The sequence below is a fragment of the Eubalaena glacialis genome, chromosome 1 (assembly GCF_028564815.1).
Source record: "Eubalaena glacialis isolate mEubGla1 chromosome 1, mEubGla1.1.hap2.+ XY, whole genome shotgun sequence".
Lineage (NCBI taxonomy): Eukaryota > Metazoa > Chordata > Mammalia > Artiodactyla > Balaenidae > Eubalaena > Eubalaena glacialis.
In genome coordinates, this window is record NC_083716.1 from 90,217,815 (window position 1) to 90,240,501 (window position 22,687).

At 42.7% G+C, this 22,687-nt stretch overlaps 1 protein-coding gene across 3 annotated transcripts in view; it reads right to left on the reverse strand.

Moving 5' to 3' along the window:
- The window catches only part of COG2 (component of oligomeric golgi complex 2), a 40,702-nt gene that overhangs the window by 9,141 nt on the left and 8,874 nt on the right, over nt 1-22,687 (reverse strand). For 2 of the 3 annotated variants that reach the window (XM_061182731.1, XM_061182724.1), the window contains exons 3-11: nt 21,627-21,692; nt 19,369-19,449; nt 17,800-17,903; nt 15,064-15,172; nt 13,829-14,008; nt 12,090-12,214; nt 8,381-8,507; nt 4,921-5,060; nt 645-706 (exon numbers count right to left, since the gene is read on the reverse strand). In XM_061182731.1, the coding sequence (XP_061038714.1) occupies nt 645-706; nt 4,921-5,060; nt 8,381-8,507; nt 12,090-12,214; nt 13,829-14,008; nt 15,064-15,172; nt 17,800-17,903; nt 19,369-19,449; nt 21,627-21,692 (994 nt within the window). The remainder of the gene's footprint in view (nt 1-644; nt 707-4,920; nt 5,061-8,380; nt 8,508-12,089; nt 12,215-13,828; nt 14,009-15,063; nt 15,173-17,799; nt 17,904-19,368; nt 19,450-21,626; nt 21,693-22,687) is intronic. The other variant, XM_061182740.1, reaches the window with a different exon arrangement.

Sequence of the window (22,687 nt, forward strand, 5' to 3'; positions counted from 1 at the left end):
CTAAAAGAGTGCAGTTTAGATGGAACTTGGCTGCACGAAATGGAGCGGAGAGTGGAGTGGAGCTGCCCAAAGACCTCTGTGGCTACAGGAACAGCCACCTACTAGGGGAGTGGCCACCGGGGATGGCTGCAACGCGACACAGACGAGCGAGGCTGTAGGGATGCAAATGATGCAAACGTGTCTGGAAAGTGTATCCTAACCCCTGCGCACGGTCCCAGGACTGGCCCAAGGGCTCTGGAGGCCTGGGGCCAGGAGCCCCAGCTGTGAGCCGTCCCCCAGAGGGAAGGCCGTCCTGGTCCTTCACCTCAGCTTGGGAGAGAAGCAGAGCGTGGCCACTGGACTACAAAAAGGGCTGCTCCCTTAAGCACAGCAGCGGTTATATCCCCTTGACACGTTATACTGAGGAATGAAAATGAGGTCTCCTTCCTGTGTTCTTAAAGCAGCCTTTTTATCATCTCTGTACAGCAAGAAGCTTTATAAACCTTTTTTTAAAAAAGAAGTTAAAGTACGTCTTTGGGTCTGACTTACTGGAAGATAGGAAAAGGTGAAAGTGCCCCCAGGGTACTGAGGTCCCCAAGATGACTTGGTGAGCCTACTTAACTCACTTAGTGACAGCCTGTCATTTGTCACTTTGAGGAAGTTACCTGGTGCGTCTTCCAGGACATCTGTAAGTGCTGCTTCTAAGGATCCCGCTATTTCTCTAAATCTGAGAGAAAAACAAGAGCGTAAACTGTTGTTTTCTCTGCTGCAGGCGGCTGTCCCACCCATCCTCCCCTCTCCCCACGAAACAGGACCTTCCTCCACTGGCTTGTTGGTCAGAGATGCCGCACCAGCCCTGATGCCTGTTCTCCAGACTTTTTTTTTTTTACTGAGCAGGAAATAAACGTGTCTCAATTAATCCACCAGGAAGCCATTTCCGGCAAGTCCTACCGGCTATAATCAGGTAATCACTTCAAGGCCGTAAGACTGGTTTTTCCAATCCTCTTACATCAGCCCTATCAGAAGAAAGTGAACGTCCCCCAAACTAAGAAACGGGAAAGCTATATTGTGTCTTTGTTTGCAGCATGAGAAAAATCACTGAAGGTAGGCAGCTCCACCAGAGCAACTCTCTGCCTGGTACTCTTCGCATGTCTGCATGGTAACTGGCCCCGCCGGCCCCGAGGCTCAAGATCTGCTTCCTGGATGCGTTTTCTTTTTCCTCTGCTGGCCCACTTGTCCCCTCATACCATCCTGTCACAGACTTCTATTTTAATGACTAGTGTGGACACATTTTTATGACTCTGAAATGAAAACTTTGTGTGTGTGTATTTCCTTAACTAGCTGCTTACGCAGCATCTTTCTTCCCAACTATATAGCTCTTCCATCTTCATACATTCTTCACCATACACCCTTCTGTCACCTGCTAGTTCCTTTGCTAGCAATAAATTCTGACGCACGCTTCACATCAATTTGCTGAAGTCGTAATTCTGGTTTTTGGATAGCACTCAAGTGCTTTTTAAAAGCAGTTCAGAGACTGGTTTTCAGGAGTAAAAGCACTTCACACAGGAGCAGCCGCCCTGCCCGCCACAAAGGGGCGAGTGGCTGACAGCGGAGGACTCTGGACCGCCCTGGGCACTGGAGCTGGCCGGTGCCCGCAGCGTCCCTACACCACAGGGAGGGGAGGGACTCGCCCTCTGCCCCGTGAAGCCTGCGAAAGGCTAGTCTCTCCAAGCAGCAGGGAGAGGCACAGAGGGAGCAAGTGACAGAAGGCAAGTGGGGAACAGAAGAGAGCACCGGGGCCCAGCGAAGGAGGCGGTGGCCCCGAGCACAGTGAGGAGGGGGAGGGGCTGCCCCGCAGTGGAGAGAGCAAACCAGCACCTGCGTCAGCCTCAGACCCTCAGCCCACCTTTCCTCCAAGTCCGCACAAAACACGGAAAAGGCCTGACAGCTAACACAGCACTGTTTACAGCAGGGAACACCGGGCCCCAAGGAAGGGAAGGGCCTGTGACGCGCGGCACGCCCATGCTGAGCGCAGCGTGAAGAAAGGTCAGCTCGAAGCTCTGCAGCCACAAGAAGAGCAGGTATAATTCAGTGTAAGTAAAGACATGGGATAAACTTATATGGACGCCTATGACAATTCTGATAAACACACAAACGAGAAAGTGCAAGAAAAATGCAGCAGACCCGACACCAGTGCATTTCACACAGACGTGCTGACTGCATGGCACCAGCTGTTGGACCCTTGAAAGGAAAGCTGTCTATGTCACGTGACCCAGCTGTCCCCTCGGCCCCCAAGAGCCAGGAGCCCAGCACCAGCCCCTGGCACAGCCTTGCTGGGCAGTAACTTCCAGGACTGAAGTGATACGTTATACTTCTTAGAAAAGAAACAAAGTGAGACGTTACTTTGGTGGAATTTGAGAAGTTGTGCTGTAGTCTTCACATGTATAAGGGATGCTATTCTACTCTGGATAGGAGATGTGTAAGAAAGGCAACCCCGAATACAAACGCTCCCAAATTCTCACATTTGGGTGTGGGGAGGGGCTGGAGACGCACCCCCCACGCACGTCTCTACTTCGCGCGCGCACACACTTGCGGAGGGTGGAGGGCAAGGAAGGTACGCTAGTGCCACACAGACGCCACGTCATGAAGGAGCCACGCCGCGCTCAGCGCGCTGAGTGTAACAGACACAGAGCACACGTGCGACCGTCCCGGGAGCGCGTCACATTCCAGCGAGATTTCAATGAAAAAAGACCTAACGCTTTGCCTGTGGCATTGAAGGGGCGACCAGCCCAGTTTCCAGGCAGCCACTGATTCGCTACCATTTGAGACTGTTGTGCGCACACGTGCGTTTATTCTCCTCCTATGCGAAACGGAGTCCTAACCCTACTTTCCGATACTCCTGTGAGAAAAGATGGAGCGCAGACACAGCAGGGTACCAGGGGCAGGAGGGGTGCACGAGTGCTCACAGGGCGGTGTGTGTGGGCAGGGCTGCCTTTTTCCTGAAGGTGACGGGGATGCAGGCACAGAGTCAGACCCGGGAGCATCCACCTGCTGCTGAGGGTGCAATATTAATACTTCTTCCTAGAAGCTTGTCAACACATCACCACCCCACTGGCTTTAGGCTTACTTTGAACGACCCGGAAGTGAACCAGGTAACACTGCAACTCTGACCCCAGCAGTGTTTGCAGAACATTGTCATCCCTCAGAATAAACAATCTAATGCCTGATAAAAACCAACAGAACGGTGTCCTATAAAGTATTACTTGAATTTATTTCTTAAATGGAAAAACAAAGGTATTGAAAGTTACGAAGTTCCACACTTCATAACTCAAACGTAATTTTTAAAAAAATTTTATACATTTTAAATAAAACTGTTTACAAAGAAAAGTTAACCAATCCCTTTGAATGCTATGGCTAAAATCTGCTGAAGGTGAAAACGTCTTTCAGGGCACTGGCTGAGTTCCAACATAGTTTAAGGCTCAATCACCGGCTTTGAGAGAACGCATAATGAGAGGAGAACCTGCCGAGGCCAGGCTGCGCCGTCCCTGCGGGGCCCAGAGCTCCAGGAAGCAAGGTGACAATGCAAGATTACCAAGCACGGGGCCATGGGGTCTGGGGAAAATGACTAGAAAACAGGGGTTCAGAGGCAGTAGACGGGAGTATGGGCTGTGACGGCATTGGATATCTAAAGCAATCTAATTTTGAACCTGGACTACAAACGACATGGGACATTTGAAACATTATTTCTCTACTGCAGTCGTATGCTATAAAATGATGCTTCACCATTTTAAATTCTTCTTACAAACCAAAAGGGCTTCTTGCCCTGGCTTGGTCTTGATCATCACGTAACGATTACTTCCCATGCAGTCCATGAGTATCTTAGACAAAAAAAATCCTTAATTTCCTACCTACAGGATAATGCAACCTTGAAAAATTAAGCATAAAACCCAGTATTGTATGTAAAAGGGCATCTTACTAACAGTCTGACAGCTATGATTTCACTACCAAAGATGATTACACACATTCTCAATCATGGCGAGTAATGACAAATCAAGGTATCTAATTCTTAGTGTATTTCCCTCTGTAATTATTCCTTAGAACTCTGGGGAAGGACTGCATCATAATTAATGAAAACACCCAACAATTTAGACAGAAAGCCTATGAGTCTTTAAAGAGCGTGCTAACTGAAATGCTCTAGTTCACACCATTCTGTGGAGGAGCTTGCTGTGATCTCATTCAGGAGAATCTGCAAACACGGCTATTGTCACCTATTTTTCTAAGGGAACACATATTGTTAAGAATTTATCCTAAATGTCCCCAAATAGTCTACAGAACCACTTACTGACATAGATGATATCATTATGACATCTGGAAGAAAAGGGTCACCATTTTCCGGAATAGAGAGAAAACATGTCACCAAGTATTATAAAGGAATCCAAAACAATAAATAGAATTCTTATCAACTGATGCAATGGAATCAGCTAGCAAGACTACTTTAAGAACGAATACTTCTCCCGACCCCCTCTGAGGATAAAAAATGTTCCAGATGAGCAAAACAGCAAATGTAGGGTAGGTCTGCTATTTGAAGCAGGAGATGAGAGAGGAAAACGGAGAGAAAGAGCTGCTAGGTGACCCGCTCTTTCTGTCTCTTCGCGACGAACGAGGACGTAGCACGTGGGAACGAAGCCGGGCCTGGTCTAGCTCACCCTGAGTCCAATGTTCTCAGCTCTCTAATGACCAAAGAGTAAAACTTATCTTTTCGTCATACAGGCCGGAACTTTGGAAATCATGGTACTTCCTGTGCATTTCCACTCTAAATTCTGTTTCCCAAAGAACAGTATGATGATCATCAAGAAGGGGCTGTTAGCTGGAGCCAACATCCTTAACTGGTGTTCAAATTCTATTTTAGAAGGGTGGAGGTGGGGGGGATAAATTACTGACCTTATTTGAAAATACACAGGCAAGTTCCACTTATTATTGAAGCTGTGATAGGCGGGATGTGCTCTTAATCTTTTTACACTGGCCTGTGATCCACATTGCCGTTCAAATGTTCTTACAAAATCCATACTTATGGTATATTTCTAAAATAAGAACAAACAGGTGGCATTTTCATTTTAAGTGAACTAACCAGAACTGAGATCATATAGTGAAAACTGTAATCAAGATAAAGATCAACACACAGAATCATAGTTTCTAGATCTGATAAGGACCTTATGGGATCTTCCTTCCAAGGTCCCCGCTTAAAGATCAAGTAATGCCCAAAGAGGTTCTGTGACGTGCTCAAGGTCTTAGGTGGCAAGCCCATCAGGAGACCCAGGCATCCGAAGTCCAGTGGTCTTTAAGCGACAGCTCTCCCCCATCTTCTAGGGCACCCCTAACCCAGTCCATTGGAATCCCAAGAGATTGCAGATTAAGTGGTATAATTTTCATTGCCTCTCCAGAAGAAGAATAAGTAGAAAATTTTAAAAAGGAAAGAAAGACTCAAACCATGTGAGTAATTACATCCTTTTTATAGATGCTACAGCATGAAGACTGACAGGAGGAATCTAAAAGCACCGTTAAGAGCAGAAGCTAACACTTACTTAATATCTATCATCCTCACACAGTGCTTAAAACTGTCTTACTTACTTTAACCCAGAAAACTGCCCTACCCGGTAACTACTTTTATATCATCCCCCATTTTATAAATGACGCTTCCACTTCTGCTTAGGCTCAGAGAGAATTTACCCAGAAACAAAGCAAGGAAATAGGGGAAACAGAACCCTCGCCAGTCAGCAGTGCAAAACTGCAGCTGCACATTCCTTTGGCGAGGGCTCTATTCCCCAGTCCCCAGGCTCCGGGGAGGACGCTGCAGGGCTTCCCACGTACTTCTCATTAAGAGGGACTCTGTTCGGGGTCACCAAACCAATCACCTGAATATGACGATGCCTGTGCTTCCGTGGGAATTTTAGTGCAGTAACACGACCACAGGTGTTCCATTTCTTTCAACTGGTTTTGAGCTACACTTACTGAATCCCCTGAGTGTGGTCTACACGTGTGGAGTTGAGACAAAGAAAGGTATTACTCATCCCTTTTGGGATAAAACTATACCCCTGCACATAATGGGTGTTAAAAAAAATACAAAAATATTTTTCTCTTCACCAAAGCATGTCCCATTAAAACTGAAAGCTGAAAGCATTTCTTGCAAGAAGTGTTTGTACCCACAAACATTAAGTATTGGTTTAGAATTCTAAAGTTGACATTCTATCAGAAAGCTTCATCTCTGAGCTGAAAAATCTCCTGAGCCTAACACGATCAATATGATTCTCTAAAGAGGAATGTAAAGGGTCTTAAACTGCTAATGCTTAAGACCTCATATTGTTCAACATACTGTAACATGGGCCAAGGGAACAGATCAGTGGTATTTCTGGGATAATAAAGCTCCCAATTTGTTGTCTTACCTGTTTTGAAGTCTACCAGGCCCCAGGCTCACCACACTCACCGTGTGCCTCTCTACACTTTAAAAATTAATAAGCAATTTGACCAAGCAGAATTAGAAAAAGAAGCAAATAGAACTTCTAGAAACGAAAATAAGGGTAAATTGGAAACAGGTGAAAAGGAGTTTAGACACATCTGAAGACGGAATCAGTGAACTAGAAGAAAAGTCCCAAGAAATTCTCCAGAAATGAGCACAAAGAGACAAAAAATTAAAAAGTGAATTCAGGAAACACAAAGGATAAAGTGAGGAAGTCTAATCAAAAGTTCTAGAAGAAAGTAACAGAGGAATGAGAGAGAAGCACAACTGAAGAGTTAATGAATAAAAATGATACAGAGCTGATTAAAAAAACACCAATCCTCAGATTCAGGAAGCCCAACACATCCTAAATACAATAAATAAAAAGAAGCCCACACTAGATTATCATAATGAAACAGCATACTAAAGTCACAGAGAAGATCTGGGAAAGAAGGCATAATTATAACTACAAAGAAACAACAATAACTATTTTCATAACGGAAGTCAAGAGACAATGTTCAAAGTGCAGAGAATTCTACTTCCATCAAAACTACCTTTCAAACACAAAAGGTATAAAGTTATTGTCAGACATACAAACTGAGGGTTCATCATAAAAAAGTGAAATTTATTATCAACAGGCCCTGCTAATAGACGAATTTCAGGAGGAAGGAAAATGATCCAAGAAAAAAGGTCTAACATCCAAGAAGGAACAGTAAGCAAAGGAAATGATAAACATGTGGAATAATTCTGAGAGGAGAATGATGACCATGTAAAACAATAAAAATAACGCCCAATTTGGGGGATAAAAAAAATTAAAATAGAAATAAGACCCTGGAAACAGTAATAGATACTATGGAATGGGGTGACTGGCATCAAAGTACTCTAAGATCCCTGTGCTGTTTGGGAGGCTGAAGAACACCAGTGAGCTTTAGATTCTGTTAAGTAACCACTAAGGTTACTTTATACATAAAGAAGTAAAGGGTAGAACTGCCAAATTAGTAGAGGGGAAAAACAGAATAAATGAGGAAAACAAATCCCCAAAAGTCCAAAATACAGAGAAGGTGGAAAAGGAAAGAAAAAAAGAAGGGAGAAAGGAAAAGCAGGAAGAAAAATGGGACAAATAGGAAGAACCAAAGAAACTCCAAATATATCAGTCACGACGATCATTGTAAATTTAACAAATTACCTAATTAAAAGACAAAGACTGTCATGTTGAATAAAACAATCGAAAAACCAAAAATCAAAATCCAGAGCAGGAAGAAGAGGAGAGGCAGCGAGGGGCTAAGCAACACAGGCACTGAACAGGAGAGCTGGGCACGGACTCAGGCCACCTGGCCGAGAGCCTTTCTTCTTCTCCAGGACACTACGTACTATCTTTAGAAATGGTACAACGGAAAATTAACATACGCGTCTACTCCTGAAATATCAACCATGAAGTCTTTTAAATGATAACATGATTTTTTTTTAAAAAATGAAAATATCGAGGCCTCCTAATCTTTCAAATTATAGAGGACACTTACATATTGCATGTTAAAATCCAATCCAATACTTCGTTTTCCTTCAAAACGATACAGTAGAGATCTACAAACTTAATTTTTCATGGAAAACAACTGCAAACAGCCTTGTTTTTAATGGTCCTTAGGATCTTTTTTAAAATCAGAATATTCAGATCTAGTCACAACTGCATCTAGATTGAATTTTACTTTACATTCTAAAAAATATTCTTAGTCCTCAAAGTTATCAGAGACTGACTTGAATAAAACAGTGTGTGTTTTAAGGTAAATGCTACGTAACTCAGACTGTGATTTTTCCTAAAACCACAGAACCAAGACTGTGCAGAAAAGATATGATTATCCTGAAGTCTCAGGTTAACATCTTCAAGAATCAAGACGATGGAGGAAAAGGTACCTGGTGAAAGGCATCGGGATTCCCAGGATTAAAAAGTGAGGGCAATTTTTCTTCTAATCCTCGTACTATTTCTGGCCAGACAGAATTCACCAAAAAATCATATCCGGGAACAGTATTGCCTTTTTCACTGTAAGATAAGAGGAAAATTTCAGTCAAATACACCAGAATCTTCTACTTCCAAAAAGCAAAATTCCACTGTGGTGCTTTTATTAAAATAAAAGTTCCTCAGCCTAAAATTTATTTCAACCTTTTTAAAAAAACGATATTTGTCAATTAGTTTGTTCTTAGACCCAAACTTCTATTTCACTCCTTGACCTCATTCTCACCTTGAACCTGACACATCCTCTGTGTCCTGACTCCTACATCTATCTATCGAGTAGTAAGCAAGCTGGGGTCAAGGATGATGGAAAACTACACCGACTTAACTTGGCACAATTTTCTCCCCTAAAATGGGCTACCATGTTTATACTCTGTCTTGAAAAGGAAACAGTTTAATACCACAGGAAAAGCAGTCTTTGCGGGACTTCCCTGGTGGCACAGTGGTTAAGAATCTGCCTGCCAATGCAGGGGACACGGGTTTGAGCCCTGGTCCAGGAAGATCCCACATGCCGTGGAGCAACTAAGCCCGTGCACCACAACTACTGAGCCTGCGTGCCGCAACTACTGAAGCCCGCGCGCCTAGAGCCTGTGCTCCGCAACAAGAGAAGCCACCGCAATGAGAAGCCCGCACACCGCAACGAAGAGTAGCCCCCGCTCGCCGTAACTAGAGAAAGCCCACGCACAGCAACGAAGACCCAACGCAGCCAAAAATAAATAAATAAATAAATTTATTTTAAAAAAAAAAAGAATTATGTTACATCTACTCTGCCCGTGCTCTGTAAATGGAACAATAAAGCCTACAGGACAGCACATATATTTTAAAAAAGAAAGAAAGAAAAAAAGAAAAGCAGTCTTGTAGTCAACCTTAACACCACTCAACTCTAAAGCACTATAAATCACGCTAATTGCCCAATTACTAACAACTTTCTGATTCAGCTATCCCTAAGATTACCCTCAGTTCTAATGTTCTATGACTATTTTACGTAAAATCTCGATCACAAATCTTAATACAAAAAACTGGTAACAGTCATGTTTTTTGTGTGTGTATGCTTTATTCTGCATTTTTAGCCAAAAGGCTGGACTCTGGGTTTCTAATTCACAAACTTAGATGAGAGACAACACTGAGATAAAAGCATGCACTCGGGAGCCAGAGTACCTACGTTCAAATCTTGGGTCATTTAACTTCTCTGTGTTTTGGTTTCTTCATCTTCAAAACAGGGATGATAATGATACCTACCTCACAGGGTCATTATATGGATTAATATTTGTAAAGCATTTAGGATGGTGCCTAGCATACAATAAGTGCTATGTTAACAGTGGTTAAATACACAAGTACATAAACAAAAAAGGCAGGTTCCTTAAGTTTCTCTTGAACTTAAAGACCTGTAAGTAGCTTTAAGCAACACCATCTCACTGATCGACCCACTTTGACTGCTGCGTTATTAATATGCTCTATATTAAGATAACTGTCTTTAAAATTGATCATCGATTCAATATACGGTCTTATTTTAGCAAAACGGGGAGTCGTGTAGCTAAGTGGTGATAACAAATTGGCATTTAACATTCTGATAAGTATTAAAAATAAACAGTAAAAAGTGTTCATAATTTTCCTGCTTAGCAAAACCTATCAAGACAAATAGCTTATTCAGCTTTACTGTTCAGAAAGTGCTATCAGATAATCTCATTCTATAACAGGCAGGAACTGATGAGAAATTACTGGCGGGATTGGAGGAGGGTCCAGGAGGGAAAGAAGATGCCTGTGTCCCACATACCCAATTCCCTGTATCATATCATATACTTTTAATCATAGTAAGAACTAGCTCTATTAAGGTATCAGAAGAAAGAACAGAATTGAAGATTTTAAAATACAAATGCACATAATCTGAACAACGCTGAAGGACAAGATCACCTCATTCCCAAAGTAAATGTCTAATTAAAGCCCCAAAGAGAAAATTTAAATCTGTGAGATCAACAATTAGAAAAGCTACTCCACATTGTTCGGAAGATAAATCCTGAACGTCGCTGGTGTCCCCAGTTATAAAGGGCACCCGAAGGCAGAAGCTGAGCAAGGGAAGGTCAGGGGCGGCAGGATGACGGGGCCTCAAGCAAAGGCAGATGGGCCACCACAGAACAGTTTAGATTCCTCACGTTTCTGAGGTTTCTACATGAACTCTGCCACACTGGAAACCATGGAAAAGAGCACGTGAGGCTTTGTAACTTGACATTTCAGGACCAAGACTAGGCTTGTCAAATCTGATGACTGGTTGTTTCACAACTGTGGCTTCTTTAATTTTACCCCATGACTTCTATTAAATTCTTACCCCAAATCCAAATCCAACGAAATCTTCATGATTACTAAACAAAAGTGGCAAAACAAGGCTTCATCTGAAATCGTGTAGTGGAAATAGGGTACTTCACAAGTCAAGCAGCGTATTTGTTCCCCAGATTTTTTTTCTTTTCAAAGAACAAAAATTCAAGACCAAATATAATGTTTACTCCATGAAGACAGGGACCTCATTTGCCTTTCTAATGCTGTAAATAGGTTAAGTCTTTCATCCTGCAAACATTGGGTAGTTACTGTCTTCAAGACACCGTGCCAGGAGGGAGGTGTGGGCCGTGCAGGAGGGGAGCACGCTGTTGAGATGGAAAAAGTGAGAGCAACATGCACTGGCCTGCAGAGAACAGGGTTAAAGGCAGACATGACATCAGGATAAAAGATGGTCTCTTGAAGGAAGTGGCATCTGAGCTGGGGCTTCACGTGGAGTGACCAGGTCCACAAAAAGAGGGAACGGGAAAGGCGGAGGGGACTCTGGGGAAAAACACAGAGCCGCCCAGCGTGTGCTGGGGTGGGCAAGTGCGGCTGTGTGCTGGACAACGGCGGGGCGAGGGTCCCACAGAGCAGAGTGCCCCACCGAGGACCACCGGGGCCAGAGCACAAAGGGCCTTGTGTGCTGATCAAGAAGCCTGCATTTTCCGCAATGAGCAATGAGAAGCCACTAAAGACTTAGGAAGAAGGCAGGCCATGAGTCTCAGAACTGTGGGTAAGTGTGCTAGCAGAGGGGCAGACTGAGACGCGAGAGCAGGTGGGGAAACCCCGTTACTGTGGACAGAAAAGTGACAAAGGCCTGGACCAGAACAGTGGCAATGGTGGAAGGCAGTGGGGTAGTTACAAAACAGAACTGAAAACCAGGGAAATCAGACAAAAGGAGGGAAAACTGAAGATGACTTTAACCACAATTAACATCTTATAAAACTTGTGGAATTAAACTGAATTGATATTTATTAACAGATTATGACATCAGAATAATGGAAGGAAACCAACTTTTATTTCCAACCTAGTTTAGGGAAATGACAGTGTAGGCAAGGGCAAAGCATGGGCTGTGGATTCAGAGAGAGACACACCCTTCACCTCAGTTCCACCCACTCCAGTTCCCTTCTCTGTCAGACGAGGCTAACGGCCCCTGCCCAGCTCAGAGCACCGTGCTAGCCATCAAGCAGGAAAGGGCATCTGACCCCGGTCCGCACGAGACAGCAATGATCAGCAGGGCACGAGCGGTCCCCAGGCGCAGCCCCTGGCTGAGGGAGCTCTGAGAACAGCTGCTTCAACTACCTTGAGGTGGCTCCTCCCGTGACCTCTCGAAGGAGGCGGCAGTGGTGGGGAACAAACTCCAGGAGCTTACTGTACATGAGCTGAAGATCGCTCGGACGAGCATCGGCAATCTGCTCTACAATCACCTAGTCAAAGGAGCATCATTTTTAAAAAAGACAAGTATGAATTACGTATCACAGGGAAAAGAACAAAGAAAACCTTCAAAGTGTGCTTCCTCTCGCCCCCCTCCTCCCCAGCTGACAGGTTTTCCAACGGTAACAGCCTCACTCAGAGCTAGTTCCAGGATTCGGGGGCATAGCTCTGACCTGGGGGAGACACAGGCTGGGTGACAGCGACTGGCCTGAAGCTGAAAAGCCAGACACATTCGTCTGCTTCCCTCCTGAGCTTGAAAACAAAATAAAACGATGATTTCCCATGACAACAGCTCCTTGCTGTCTTGACCTTGGCCTTTTCTTCTAAATACCACCATTCAGATTAGGGGAAGGTTTGAGACAGAGAAAGATGGAAGGAAGTATATTTTATTTTACTTTATTATTATTTTATCTTTTGTGTTAAGGCTAAAATGTGGCCATGGTTTATTTAATATGCCACTGAAACATCCAATGTTTCTTTAATTTAGCACATTAGGTTCAGTTCAATGAAAAACAAAGGCATAAATTAGTAACCATTTTCACTTAGTGATAAAGAAACAGTGTAGGTAATTTGTCTTTGTCACTCCTATAGAGACAGCTTCGAAATACAACAGGATACAAACAGAGAGAGTTGACAGATCATTTATTTTTAGTAATCCTAATGAAAGCTGACCGGATTATTGAAATTAATCCTTAAGTTTCATTTTTATCAATGAGATTCAATTTTCCCCATTTACAAATGGGAGACTTTCACCCCAAAGTCATGGTGAGTAGGGCTTTGTACCTACTGGACAGAAAGAGCGTCCACACTGACGTGGCACTGAAGAAAGTCTGCAAACACTGAGGACGGGCCTGTGACTTCCATCAGTTTGAACCAGACAAAGCTGCCATTTTTGTGTGTCGGAAAATGTTGAGTATTGGCAACTTCATATGGTCCAATCTGTAATATATTCTGGCTGCTCAAAGGCAGAACATGCTTACTTCCCAAATTTTAACTGTATCCTCATAGGTGAAGGACACTGGATAGCCAAGTTCTGGATTTAAGGTATTAGGCTGCTAATTTGCCTATGAAAGCCCTTCATCTGTGACTAGTCCCTCCCTCCCACCTTCCTGGCCCACACACTCCTCAGCACGTCTGTGAAGACAGCCCTCCACGCACACCTTCCATGCTCAGGGCTCTCGGCACGCTGTCCCACCACCAGGCACTTGAGCTGCGGTGCTGGCATCTGCTCTACTGGTTCCATTCTACCCACTAGACCAGTAGTTAAAGATTCGTTTTAAAAACTTTATTGACAAATAATTTACATAGCATAAAACTGATCTAAAAATGTTCTGATACACACCTTCTCCCTAGGGAAGACCTGCCCCCCCACTAAATTAAGATGATCCCTGGGCTACGGCATCACTAGAAGATACGAGAGAGGGTGCCTGACTCCTGCAGGCTGGTTGTACCCACCAGGGACCAAGCTTTTGTTACAGCTGATGCTGCAGTAACTATGAGAGTCTTAACAGAAGGACCTGTGACCCACGCTCGCGCTCAGTGAAGCATGCAGCACGTAGCCCACGCCCTGTGAGCGCCTGCTGAACGAAGGCCTGGGGGGCACAAACCTCGTCCACGTACGGTTTCACGAGGACCTGACCAACTAACGCCTCCGCGTCCCGTGCCTTGTCAATCGTGGCGTAAGTCCGTAAGCAGTGCCGGATTACATCGACACTGGAAGTCCGAAGACCTTCCAACAGGAGGCCTTCCAGTGACTGCTGTAACATGGCTGTAATGCCAGCTATACGCTGCAAGAAAAACAGGTAAGAAAGCAGCTGGAACAATTTCTAAAGACTCAAATATATACATAACAAATCTCTGGCGGCACTAGAAGAGAATATATGTAAAATTAAAATATTAACATTTTCTGGAGCGTAACAATGAATCTCTCCTCCACCCCACATCTCTTTATAAGTAAATCTTTGCTATATCAAAGGAGGATTTAGACAGAATTGCAGAATGAGAAAAAAAGTTATTTTCCTCTTAAGCTACAGAGTAAATCTGACAAACGTCATGAATCTAAAGCCCAGTCGAGAGTTTTGGATAAATTAACTCTGACTACATCATACAGTGTGTCAAGTTACATGAAATTTAGAATTAATTTTACCCTTATAATTCAGAGAATATGCCTGTGTCTTTACACAAAATCTACAATGTGTGACACTTAGGGGGCAGGGGTCCAAAAAACAAAAACTGAAGGAAAAAATTCAAAGCTAGTTTCAAAATCCTGCAGATCAACAATTACCAGAGGCATTACAGGCATACCTTGGAGATACTGCGAGTGTGGTTCCAGACCACCACAATAAATCGAGCAGTATCGCGATAAAGCGGGTCACTGGGATTTCTTGGTCTCTCAGTGCACGTAAAAGAAATGTTTACACTATACTGCAGTATAGTAAGTCTGCAATAGCATTATGTCTAAAAAAACGAGGTATATACCTTAATTACCTCAATTAAAAAATACTTTATTGCTAAAAGATGCTAATCATAATCTGAGCCTTCAGTGAGCTATAATCATTTTGCTGGTGGAGGGTTTGAAACACTGTGAAAATTACCAGAATGTGATACAGAGACATGAAGTGAGCAAATGCTGTTGGAATGGCACTGGGAGGCTGACAGACTTGCTTGATGCAGAGTTGCCATAAACCTCCAATTTGTAAAAAAAAAAAAAAAAAAAATACCATATCTGTGAAGTGCAATAAAGTGAAGGGCAATAAAATGAGGTATGCCTGTATCAGGTAAAACCAAAATGATTTAGCAAATTCCTAAATACCAAAGTGTGAAAATCTAAAACAACACTTACTGGTCTTATTTTGTCCAAAAGAGGCATGCCTTTGCTTTGAACAGCATGAAACTGTAACTGGTTAAACTCTGTGGCAATTCTCTCCAAAATCTGTCCAGTCAAAAGTGGGCTAGTAAAGACAATTAGAGAAATTTAACTCCTAAAGGTTTTAAATTTCCGAGAGAACACATCACATGATTAGCAATGGTGATGCTTTAGCACCCACTGCGTTTTTCCACAGCCCCCGTTACAGGTAGAAGCTAAAGCATCCTTCATGCCATCAGCTTTCACAAGTCACACGCACAGCACATTCTAGGACAGTGGGCAACTACTTCAGTGTAAGCCACTGACCCTGCCTGGCCTCAGCCACAGGGTCCAGGCAAGAAGCAGGAGCTGGACCAGGCCAGTGTGGGTGAGACGGGTGTTTCCACCTCCTCCCCCAGGCTCTCCCATCCGTGGCCTTCTTCATCTTTAACCTCCCTTCCCTCTCTTGCCCTATCTTATTATTTACACCTGAATGCCCTTCTACTACTCTGTCTCATTCTCTCTTCCTCTAAAATACCTCCAGTACTTCTAAAATACCAAATACTGCTGTCTCCTTGATAAAATAAAAGCGGCCCTCCAGCGGCAATACATCAAATAAGTCAAAAGAGCTTTACATTTTCGTTTACCAAAGAGCTGAAAGAGCAGTCAATCTGTATTCTCTGGGTCCCAGTGAAAGGACATTCATTGTGTATCTGCCCCAAAGTGTAATAAATGCACTTTTTTCCTCTAAAATACACTGCAACAATACCACTCAAAAGGAAGCTAAATAGCAAAAGAAGAAAAATGTAAAGGCACTGAAGCATCTGCTGGGCTTCTCTGAGGCATCCTATATCTAATGGTGACCTATCAGTGAGTGAGGGGAAAAAATCCACATCACAAGGAAATGAAATGCTATCCATTTCAGGTCTATCCAGTCCTGTATCTGTAGCATTCAAACTAGTTTAGAGGGAGAGCAATTCCCCTGCAAGACCAACCCAAAAGGTTAATCCCTCTTTCCTGAGTAACCTAGTGTGGATCTATTAATTATAAATTATCTAAACGTTTCTTGGACTAAGAAGCACGATATAGTTACCATTCACTTACATTGCCCTGGTTTTCCCTTCTCTACAGCTCAAAGTTGCTGATTTGAATTTTTAAAAAGTACTCAAAGGTGATTCTGAGCAAGAAACAGCGTAATATCTATTACATTAAAGATGGAACATGGAGGGACTTCCCTGGCGGTCCAGCAGTTAAGACTCTGTGCTTCCACTGCAGGGGGCCTCAGTTCGATCCCTGGTTGGGGAACTGAGATACCACATGCCATGCGGTGCAGCCAAAAAGGAGAAAAAAAAAAAAGATGGAACATCGCAAAGGAATAGTATCATAGAAAAAGACATCAGTGAGGAAGGGAGTAGGAGTGGACCAAAGTGGAAAGAAAACAGGGAGGCAGGTGTGGTGGATGTCGAGTGAGGACAAGTCGGCAGGAGCTGCCAATGCTGCTGAGGGCAAGAGAGACTCGGAGCAGCTCAAGACAAACAGCTCCACTGGACGGGTCAGAAGGGACGACAGCAGAGACGCTGACCAGCGCAGGTAAGGGCGGGAGCACAAGGGCAGTGGGCTGAAGAGACAAAGACGGCAGGTGCTGACCACTTGTTTGTACATCTTGATTATGAAAGGAAGGAGAGACCCAGGACAGGAGAATCACTTCCTTTTTGGATGCCGCATTCCTCAATCTACACAACGAGAGATACGGAGCATACTGTCTTTAAGGTGCTCCCAAATCTAACATTTTGATTCCTAAAATGAAGAAATCCAACATGCCTTTATCGTATGGTAAGACTTTGGTATAGGTATATTCAATTTGGCTTTGGCTGGTTTTGCAGCAGATTATCCAATATTACTCAGGGAAAAATGTTATGGCTGTCCACGTGACTTTAGGAGAAGCTCTTGTTAGACCCAAATTAGATGTGTGAGGGCCTACGACATGCGAGGTGCGGCTGACGGGCTGACTGTCAGCCAACCCTGCCAGTGGAGTTACCATTAGCCTTACACTGCCCATGACACAGGGAGTTGAGGTCCCATGACTCAGGCAGCCCAGTGGTAGATGCAGCACACACCCGTGCTCCTCCCATGGCACATGGTGCTGGTGTGATCTACTCATTTTCTGAGCCACTCATCTACCTGGCTGATTTAAAATTCACACTAGGAAGGTAACAAGACGGTCACAGTGTGACAAAGGAAATGGTCATTTTTTCTAATTTCACAAGCTTTCTTTCCCCTGTTTATAAATTTTAACTAAATGTGTCCTATACTGTTTCTTAATGATATAATGCTAGTGCAAGATACATGAATGGTGATACTCTGGGCATGTCTACATAAATTTAAGAAAGATGAAAGCTATTCCATACCTGGAAGATCAGAGGATTTTGCCAGTGCTTACATAAGGCAATTCCAAAGATAAAAAATCTTCCACTGAAAGTACACTCTTCTGACTCCCTGTAAGGTGATGTGTTGGAACAGTGGTCCATCACCACAAAGGTTTTAGAAGGATGTATTATAAACTTTACCATCTCATGCCCTCCACTTTTCATAAGCTACGTTCAAAAACACTGAGCCATAGACTTGGCTTTTCTTCTTTTTCAGAAATGAGTTTTAACTAAAAAAAAAAAAAAAAAAAAAAGTAGCCTGGGTGTGAAGTATTAATTTATGTGATATTTAGTAAAAAATACTTACCTGCTTGCTTCCAGTGCAGATGTTTCTTTAGAATGTTGAGAATTTAAGATTTTTTCAATTTTCTCCACTGATCGAATAACCTGTATAAGCCTCAACACACATATCTATAAAAATAAAAATGAAGCCAAAAAAAAGTTATCATTATGTTTAATCTTAATTATCTTATTTCCCCATTCTAAATGCAGGGAAATACAAAGCCAAAAGTCAACTTAAAGTATGTAGAGCACTCTACATTTTGAATACTTCTACATAACACTGAATTCCCAAGAATGCAAATCTTAATTTTAGCTGCCTAGAAGAAGCATATTTCAATATTCTATTACAAGTTTATAGTTAAAAAAAGAAAAAAACTAGACTTTTTTTGTTTTCTCATTTCCTGCACTTTTATTCCTTCTTTCTTTTCCCCATCTTAAACGAACCCCTGTATGGGCACTACATTTATTTTCTTATGACCCTTTTTTCATGTTTTAATTTTAGTTTCTGATCATCTTTATCCTCTCTATTTACATGTATACGACACAATTATATGCCTAATCGTCAATTCATTAAAGACATCATTACACAATAAATATTATCAAAGAGGTTGAGGAACATTATAAAAACTCTCATCCTTAAAAGAACAAAAAGAAAGTCATTCATTAAACAAACAGTTACTAGAACCTACTGTACAGCACAGGGAACTCTACTCAATGCTCTGTGGTGACCTAAATGGGAAGGAAATCGAAAAAAGAGTGGATATATGTGTAACTGATTCACTCTGCTGTACAGCAGAAACTAACACTACACTGTAAAGCAACTATACTCCAATAAAAATTAATTTTTAAAAATAAGACAAAACAAAAAAAAACAAATAGTTACTGAGCACCTATTGTGCACCAGACATTCTTCTAGACAGTGAGGACATGAGTGAATAAAACAGGCAAAAATTCCCTGCTCTCACAAAGCTTACAATCTTTTCTAGAAAGGCACTGCATTCTTGAAATCTTTGGACGAAAGCTGATATTTAAAGGAGAATTAAACAGAAGGTTTCTAAAATAGGCTTCTCTTCCTTGAGATTTTGAAAAATATGCTAATAAATTTAGAAAACACTGACAGAGCACCAGGCTAGAATCAGAAGTCTCAAATTCTAATCCTAACTGCCATTACATCTTTAAAGTCAGATAATAAAATTAAAACACAGGACCAGTAGAATGTAAAAGTAGAGACATGAGGGAAGGGCTTTTAGCTGGCATGCAGCATAAGAAATCTACAGTTTTCTTTAAAAATTTTAATGCCATCATGAATAAATTAACGCACAAGAAGAATACGCAATTTTCTTTGTCTTTTTCTTCTATTAGTTACTTTAGCATACCCCTCTTATTAACAGGACCTTAATCAGACCAGGAGTGAGAAGACCTGGGCTCCAGCTCTGGCTCAACCCCTCGCGAACCTTGCTGAACACTGATGCCTAAAAATAAGGAGAGACCCCACACTTCCTCTCTGCAAAGGTACCAAGAGAAATAAATCAGACCACATGCGTGGAAGTGCCGTTAACTCCAAGGTGCTACCATGAACCCATGTGCAACCTACCTTTTTTTTCCTAATGTCCTCTTGTTTAGACATTCGTTCATCTACTGCCCGAATTCCTTCACTGACAGATGACCTAAGACTCTTTAAAAGAATAAAGAAAACGTACAGCAGAAACTGTTTTGTGACATTACGAAACGTACACATTTAATTAAATTCCACAGAACTTAATTATCTTCGGGCCCGGTATTATGCAGATATTGACAAAAATACATAATATCAGACACAACTGCTGTCGAGGGTACTCATGATTTGGGGGCAAAATGACATATAAAGCCAAGGTTACAGAGGATTAACAGCCAAAAGAATAATAATACATGTACAATCAATGTCGTTTAAGAAATCATCTGAATCAAAGGATAGGAGAGTTTGGCACAGGGGATGGGACTTGAGTCTGACCCTGAGAACCTGTGGAAGCTGACGATGGTGGAGAGGTTATCAGAAGACAAAGGTGGGAAGATACAACTGGCGCACATTCAGGGTGGGTGAGGCATGCACCCGGGCGCGCTGCAGGCTTCATTTTGCAGAGACGTAGAAATAAACAGGGAGGGGCTGATTTAGGAGGACTTTAGATTCTACACATTTTAGGGAACTAGAGAATCCCAAAGCACTGATATTTCCTGATGAAATGCTGTTTGGGGGATGGTAGGAATCAAGAAGTAAGGAACAGAATGGCCAGGAAAAGGCAGAGGTCATAGGTGGAGAAACATGTCCAGAAGCTAATAAATTAAGCCAAGTATGAAGAACTGAGGCCAAAATGAAGGTAATGGAAACGATCAGAATAAACTAGATAAATCACAAAAATTTTATAGAAAAGTGAATTCATTCATTCAATAAACATTATGAAATGTCTATTAAATGTCAGCTACTGTGGTAGCCAGTGAGGCTACAATGATGAATTAGACAGAAACAGTCTTATCCCTCAATGACCTTAGAATCTCGGAGTAGCGTCGTGAGTTGAGATCAAAAGGGCAGGTGAGGTCTGTGGCTGGTGAGGAGAAAGGTGGCTACAAAGGCAGCTGCAGAATAAGGGAGGGGACGTGGTACTGGCAGGAGGCAGGGCAGGACTCGAGCCCGGAGGCGTGAGAGCAGCCCAGGAAGGTCAGCAGAGCGGAGAGAGTGCGGAGAGAAGAGTGGGAGGTTAGTACAGGCTGAGGCTCAGGAGACGTCAGCCACACGGCTGCGAGGTGAGGGGAGCACCGAGAGGGAGGCAGGAGGGCCACGCAGAAGCTGCTGTGCAGCCCAGCAGCGGACCACAAAACCCCTTTCCTTCCATTCCAAGGAAAAGCACTGTAATGAGCTTTTGTAAAATTCAAAGACATACACTTTCAAACATATCTGCTAGTTCAAGGCACAGCTCAAGGCTTATCTCTTTTATGAAGTCTTTCCCGCCGACCCCTCCTCGGGACTTCTCAGCCCTGACACTCCCATTATCCTGCATTTCCTTCAGTTCTGTCCAGGCAGGGCCTCTTTACCTACGTTACCTACTGAGAGCCTCGCCCCTGCCAGGCGCTGTCTTGGGGGCAAGGTGCATGAGGTCACTTGGTCTGGTGTGGTCCAGTGGTGACACACACAGGAAGTGATGGTGCAGTGCATCACAACTAAGGGACAATGGAGGTCGGGGTGCCTAGCGCAGACAAGCGGGTGAGGGGAGGACAGGCCACACGGTCTCCTGTCAGAGGTGATGCCAAAACTCCCCCTCCATTGTTCATCCAGATGGGGTCCCTGTCCTCATGGCTTACAGGCAGAGAGTCCCATTCCCACGGGACAGAGTTTCTCCCAGAAACTAGGCGTTACATGATATTTATATTATCCTTCAGTTACATACAGGGGTTAAACAGCTTTTGTAGACTGGTCCAGGAACCTAACCACATGTAAAACACTGTCTGGGAAAACACTTGTAAAATTACAAATTTTAAAATATACGTCAGCCAGTTCTAAGTTGGAGACCACTTACAGATGGGTGAGGTGGTATTAACAAGTTAAATTTTGAAATACCCTTCTTTTCCTCCCTGACATTTAAAGTTGTCTACTCTTTGACGATCTGTCATCTTCAAACCAAACACATTTTTTAGGCTGTAATATCACATGCAAAAAGTAGAAAATCATTTTCACCAGTTTTGAAGGTGAGTACTATAATCATGGACCATTAAACAACCACCACAACAACCTAACACATTAAAGGAGTTCTTCTTGGAGAAGGCAAAGGAGCGTAACGTGCTTTATATATATAGACTGTTTACCGGCACCTGGGGACTTACCAGCACCTCTTCCCGTAACTGTCCCAAAGGCACAGAAAGCTGGCTGAGGGCTCTGTCCATGCCAACCTAAAGGCAAAATCATGTTGGCACAAGCACGTCAGAGTCAGGAGTGACAGTGAAGCTTGTTTAACGAGCAAAGCAGTACTAGACTTAGGTTATTCTTTCCGTACAATCACATATTGCTAGTAACTAGATACATAACAGAAATGTTATCTTACCACAAATATTGCTCACAGAATGTGAAAAAATCTGTTGATATACATGAAACTATGCAAATAGGGAAAGTCATAATAAATCAAAGATTCCTCGTGTACAATTTGCCTTTGGATGAAATTTTAAATGAATTAAAAAAACTTTAACAGGAAAAATAGCTATCTCTGTACTTATGATGTTCAGCCAGCTGATGTGGAAGTCTGATGGGCTTTATCTCTCCTAAGCATTATTATAGCCCTTGAGAAAAATCCAAATTAAATAGAATGGAAATAAAAGTTTCAGGGTTTCTAATCCTACTGGAACATTTATCTTAGTGGTGTACTTCCCCAAAGCAAACATGGCTCGTTATTCTTAACGCTTCCTGAAATTCCCATGGAGATGGTGACTTTCTATACTTCTTTGGACAAACAGATTTAACAACAAAATGAAGTATGAACAAGAAGACTTTTCCAAGTATTAAAACTCAAGCATTTCTAAACAACTTTTCCAAGTAACTGATACGCTTCTCACAAACCATTCCTACGTTTTTATAAAACCAGGCCACCTAAAGATCAATATTGGCCAACGTTTCCTCAACCTATGTCTGGCTAGCACAGTACCTGAAAGTAAATTAAGCATTTCCTTAAGAATAGTTGGTATCTGCTCTCGCAAATTAGTCTAAACCAGTGAGATTTCATGGTAATCACTTAGCAACTGCCAAAAACAACCCCTCTTGAGATTGTTATCCTTTACTTTTCACTACTTCTTAGTAAGTCATTCAAAAAATAATCAAACTAAACTCAAAACAAAAAATGTGTATCAAGAAAGTTTAGTTCTTTTATTAATAAGATTAGTAATCTCTCCAAGTT